At 41.3% G+C, this 6,119-nt stretch overlaps 1 protein-coding gene across 1 annotated transcript; it reads left to right on the forward strand.

Moving 5' to 3' along the window:
• Nucleotides 1–1,849: 1,849 nt before the first annotated feature.
• On the forward strand, nucleotides 1,850–5,882 carry LOC309580931 (uncharacterized protein; the record flags this gene model as incomplete). Its single annotated transcript, XM_082295228.1, has 3 exons — nucleotides 1,850–1,997; nucleotides 4,724–4,870; nucleotides 5,752–5,882. The coding sequence occupies 3 exons, from the start codon at nucleotides 1,850–1,852 to the stop codon at nucleotides 5,778–5,780; spliced, it is 324 nt and encodes a 107-aa protein (XP_082151354.1). The 3' UTR covers nucleotides 5,781–5,882.
• Nucleotides 5,883–6,119: the final 237 nt, after the last annotated feature.

Here is a 6,119-nt window from a genome sequence, read left to right on the forward strand (position 1 = left end):
GGAGGACCCCTGGAAGGTGCAGGCTCAATAACTGTGTCCTTGTTCCCAATGCCACTTCAGCAGTGACACTGAGTCTCTCTAAATTGGAGGCTGTGATGTCAATGTCACACATTGCCAGGGCACAGCAAGGCGCTGTCCCACCGAGGGAGCTGAGCACAGCAGATCCAGAGATGATAGAAAGATTGAACCAACAGTCCAAATCAGTGGGCAAGTTGGTAGTGGCAAGTCCAAGGCTTCCCTTGAATCCTTCCAGTGGCTTCCCTTTCCTTATTACACTGTGTTTCTTCATCCTATTTTTAGGAGACTTCTAGTAATTTCTTCTTTTCCTGCTTATTTTCTGGTGTCTCTGCCGATCTGAATTGCCTTGAGGCACTTTTCTTGCAATAAAACTTTTATTATATCTAGTTTTATTATTTTTAGTTAAAATTTTTAGTTATTTTTTGTGTGTATCCATTATGTTTTGAGTTTTAGGACTGAGTAAAATGTCACCTCTTTTAGAGTTTCTGCAGCTTGTAAGGCCTTGATTTTCCATGGCTTTGTCAGACTTTACCATTATTTCCTAATGGGCTGTATGGAATATTAAATAAATTGTATTAACAAAGAACTGAAACATTTTACCATTTTTGAAGGAAGAATCTGTAGCAGTATGTACAAAGAAAGTGAAATTTCTGGGGTTTTTGTGACTTTGAAGAAGACCTCTAGCATTCATTGTCCTATTCTTACATAAAATTTATCTGCATTTAAGCCTCAACTTTAGATATTTTATAACATTAAGTAATTCAAAATGATAAATGAGGAACCTGAGAAATTATGGAGTTAAAGATACATAATAACTGACATTTGGATTAAAGAAAACTAGCATATATGAACTAAAGAAAAGTTGAATGAAAGAAAAGAGTTAAAAGATCACTGCTGCTTAGGGGTACATGGGCCAGATATTCCACTGGTCAGATAAATAGCACATATAAGAAGAGAGGAACATATTTCATATCCTTTGTTCTATAACCCACCTGTACAAGACATAGATATTACACTATTGTGAAAATGCTATAGTTTTATTCTGTATATTTCCTCTTTGAGAGCCATTCCTGTGGTAGTGTGACCTAATCAAATATTCTTCTTTACCTTAGGCAAGTCCATGGATTTTTAATGAGCCTTATTTAAACTCCTGGCTAAGACAAGCTGTGGTAAAGGCATGTGTGCCATTTGCAAAGGCCTGTTCAATAAAGACAGAGGCTCTGCTTTAGTGGGACTTGTGTGAGGAAGAACAAAACATCTGTGTCAATCTGCTCATACTACACAAGGTCCTCTCACAGTTCCTTCCATATAGAAATTAATTCCAACCATCCATTGTTTGTTGGGTTCTGATTTCCAGCTCTGTGTTTTCAGGGGTAGTTGTACCACAGCTGAATTCTGTGTACAATAACCAGCCCATCTGAAGTCTCTGCATGCCACCACTTTACTGCATTTTTGTCTCTTGTCTTTACTCAGAGTTGTATGAATTCTTAAAACAAGGCAGTATCTTCTACAGGTGCAATTCAATAGGGTGCAATGGAAAAGAGTGAAGAAGCAAAGCTTTCAGCCACATCAGGTGCCACACATGCTCTCATGATTTTAGTATCATAAAGGGAAATTACTTGGTTTGCCTAAATTCCAACATGACAACAGCAATAAAAAAGCCTATTGACAAAGTTCAGTTTCATTTCCTGGCTGAGGATAAGTTTCAGTTTCTATTCTTCCTTATCTTGGCAGCAGTTTCATTTCTTCACTGTCAGCTGGAGAGTGTATAAAAGGATGGATTGAGCACTCCCTGAGTGCTCCACTGGAATTCTCACCAGTAGACAGCACCATGTCTGACCAGAACGTCCACAACGCTGGATTCACTTCTTCTGGGATCGCAGCAGGATCCCTTGCTTCATCAATGATGTCCCATGAAGCGAGATCCTCTGGGGGAGGTGTGCCTTCTGGAGGCCCCACTTCTACTCTCCAGGGAATGGGTATGAGCAATTCTGTGTGTGTGTGTGTGTGGTTTTGTGGTTCAGTGCATAGGATTACAAATAGACAATTTATTCTCCTTGAAAATAAAGCTTGCCAAATAATCTCTTCTCTCCTACATACCTGTATTGCACTGAAGAAAAAAAATTCCTCTGTTTAACTGTGTGCTGTGAGTGGGATATTATTGAGGGTGTTTTCTGTGTATGTACAGACTATGCATGAATGAACACATACATACATGGTATTCATGAGATTTTGGACAGTGTTTATTTGAAGTTTGTGCTATCTCTCCATTCTGCCAGGAATCATCAATAATACGAAGAGTCATGGTAGCAACAAGCAATGATGCACTTATACAAGGACGTGATCTGTGTACCTATATTTAATATAAATTACCAGATTTCCTTTGCTCTTTACTCACATTCATCCATACAGGAAGATCTAAAACCTTATGCAAACTCTGTAGAGGACAGGAATTAGTTGCAGTCCAAGAGGGGAATTCATGAAGGGAATGTATACACATCCTTGACAGCCCCTATCTAAGTACTAAAATGAGGCATAGCTGCCTTTCACATGAGCTAACCCTGCAGATGTTTGCTGTTTTGCTGCTTGCATGGAGCAGTCCCTGACCAGATGAATCCTAGCAGCATGGCACTTGTTTAACCCCAGATCCCGTGGGATCTGTGCACAAGGTATTCTCCCTGCCAGACCTGCCTGTGTGACCTGATTCAGCAGGCATCCTCTGAGCAGGCATGACTGCACAGAACAGAGTGCCCCATGCAATCACACTTTACCCAGCAGCACAGTAATTAGCTCTCTGACCTTGGATAGAGGCTCCAAAACCCTTTCTGGCTTCAGGGTCTTGGACCCACATGTCCCATGTTTCAAAGGTATGCCAACCAGCAGGCTGATTATAGGTGGGCATCTCTGACATATTGGCCTACCACTGGTCTACTACTTCCATAATCAGCAGGTAGAAATCTGAAGGATGGAGCTGAACATGACTTCTCCAGCCATAAAATGGGTGGTTGACCAGATGAGCTGGCCAGGGTTCAGATTCAGGGCATCTCTTAATAGCAAAAAATGTGTTAAGCTTGACTGAGAGGAAATAAGTTGGATTTTTTTTTAAGATGTGATTTACATTGCTGCCAATATTATTCATAGAGTGAGACTCTCTAGACAGTGAGGGAATAAGTGACAGAAGGGTCATTCAGAGACATACTGCATGTGACTCCTGTGAGGCATTTTTTAATTTTTACTTTGTATGATTCGATCAGTGAGTTTAGGTTGCTAAATACAGTGTTTATTGAATATTCAGCAGGAAAGAGCTTAGGGGATAGTAGCAGCCGAGGGACAGAATATGAGAGAAAGTCGGGAGAGGAGGGGGACAGAGAGAGTGAAAAGAGGAGAGCTGCTCTCAGGCACCATGCTGCCTTAGCAGCAGAAATCCTGGTATGCAGGAGATGCAAGTGGCTCACTCTAGTCATATGTTAGACAGCTGCCTTCTGTTACAGATCACGGTGGTACAGCTGACCTCAGTACACTCATAACCAGTGGCAAACTCTTCAGTGGAGATGCCCTACAGAGAGCATGAAGCTGTCAGTTCTATCTGTCTGTGTGCTGAGAATTTTTATAAGAAACAGAAGCAAAATCTTGCAACCTCTGTGTTAACGATGGACTTTTATGAAAACCACCATTTTGGTGAAGAGAAGTCTGCATGACTCAAGGAAACCTTAGCCATGCCGACAGGAGATACTCCAAAAGAGCTGTTATCCATGTGGAAAATGCTAGCTCTGTAACATTGCCAAGACAGGTGTGAGCTTTGGCTCCCTGCAGCAGGAGAGCTTGCCACACATTCTTTGCCTGATTGAGAGCTAAAAGGGCCTGATTTCATTTCCGCAGGTGCTCACTGAAATCTCTCCAAACACATCTTCTTAACCTTTTCATTCAGACTGTAACCCTTCCTCCCCCCAGAACAAACACGCTCGAAGGAGCGGCTGATTCTGCAGTGGGACATGAGTATTGTTCAGTATCACTTTACAGAAGATGTTATAACAAGCTCATCACCAAAATATTTGAGCATCCTCCAGGAATGCTTTAAGCATTATCAGTAACATTTGTCGTCACTAATGCTTTACTCCTCTCCCAGGAGAAGAAGAGTTTGCAATGGAGTGTTTTGCTGAGGGCTTATTTAGACTGAGTTGAAGATATACATATAAACTGGCCACTGGCTACCACAACTTGTGGTACTTGAATTTTACAGGTGTCTATTACGGGCTTGTGTAAGGGAAAGTGAAGTGAAAGGAACCTGTTCCTCACCTGGACAGAAAGTGCAACAATTTCTAGTTTCTACAGAAGTTTGTTCCACAGTCTTCAGGCAGTTCCACAGAAAAGTGCAGTTTCAGCAGAGGCAAATAGCGCTGAAACAATTTTGGAGATCCAATTTTGCTTATCAAAAACAGTCTGTGCAAGAGCCATAGATGTTCTTTGTGTTCTGGGAGCATCCACAGCAGCACTGATAATATCCTTTCCCCAAGGCGGCAGCTAAAAAGCAGCATACTGACAGAACAAGTCAAGTAATCAGCAGTCACCTTGTCTTTTGATACATTTGCTAGCCCTGAATTTTTTTAAAACACAGTTTTAAATTAGTAGTTTTAAGTAGTTCACAATTGACCTGGAAAGTTCCTTCCTTTTTTTGCCAGTAACGTCTCCTTTATAACTGTTCTAGGTGCCAAGGGCACAACCCATTCATCAGGTTTTACCAGCAGTGGGATCTCTGGCGGATCCAAGGCCTCCAGCATGATGTCCAAGGAGGCCACATCTTACGGAGGTGGAGTTCCCAGAGGTGGCACAACTTCCACTGTCCAGTCCATCTGTAAGTGAGAGTTCCCTTGATAAGATGAATTAACAAATGATTTCTGAACAGTCAACAATATTTCAGCTCATTTACTGTACATTTACCAGATGAAAGGATGCAAGTTACAGAAGTGGCTGCTTTGTACTTGAAGCCAAATTTCTACTGTTTGTTTCTTTAAACTTGGTGGGAAGAGAAAACTGGGGAATTATTGGAGATAACTATGCCACAGAATTGCAAAGGTATGAGTGGACAGCAGAGACAGAAATCTGAAGCACAGTGACAGAAAAAAAAAGCCCAATGGACTTTTAGGTTATGCTTTCATCAGCACCACAGCGGAAGTTCAATAATTCTTCTTCAGTCACGAATTCAGGATCAAACCAAGAGCTCCACACTTGAACATATAAAGCAGGTGTAGTAGGAAAAAACAGTGAAGCGTGAGAATGGAGTTATCAGACTGACAGACAGGAATCATTAGTCTACTTGTGGCCTTTTAGAACAGCTTAGCTTTCTTTCCTTTAAAGGAATTCATTTTGTCAAAACCAGAGGAATCTGCCTGCACTTACCAGCTCAAAGCAGAGAACAGAAATCCCATCACTCCGCCAGGTTAATGCAACCCACACCTAGATAAAACAAACCAAATTATGAGAGAGCCTAGTCTATACCTGAATGCATCAGTAAGGATGCTAATTGTGTTAGTAGGATCCTGTGGGGTTAGGAAGAGAATTGGAGACAGGATTGAAGTCCTTTATTGCAAAAAGTGTCCTTCAAATAATGACACAGACCTTTGATTTCTGACCTGGGAACGTTTGTAGCCAATGCTTGTACAGTCTACATGTTTTCCTGTGCTGCAACTTTGCTTTATATTGTTCTCACAATTGTTTCTCCGTATTTGTCCTTAGCCATGGGTGGAAAGGGAGGAAGACACTGAATAGAAGAAAAACATCAGCCCAGAAGTAAGCTCTGCAAGCAGTTCATCCTTCACCATTGGCTTTGACAACTTCTCCCCTTCACTGATCTCGCTGTTATGAAAGGCAAAGCTTTCCCCATGCACAAATAAAGTTTCTGTTAAAATGATGGATTCTCGCATTAAATTAATGGGGACAGAGATGAGGGGCAGTTCTTCTCTTGATTAAATTTTCTCTGAAGCACATACAAACACAAGCCAATGGAAGCTAAGGTACTTTGGGCTTCAAGGCTCTCTTAGGAAAACCCTGGGTTTAGCAACACTGTGCTCTTCAATTGCAATTAGCTTGCTTTTTTTATTTTA

Source organism: Coloeus monedula (genome assembly GCF_965178545.1).
Source record: "Coloeus monedula genome assembly, chromosome: 1".
Taxonomy (NCBI): domain Eukaryota; kingdom Metazoa; phylum Chordata; class Aves; order Passeriformes; family Corvidae; genus Coloeus; species Coloeus monedula.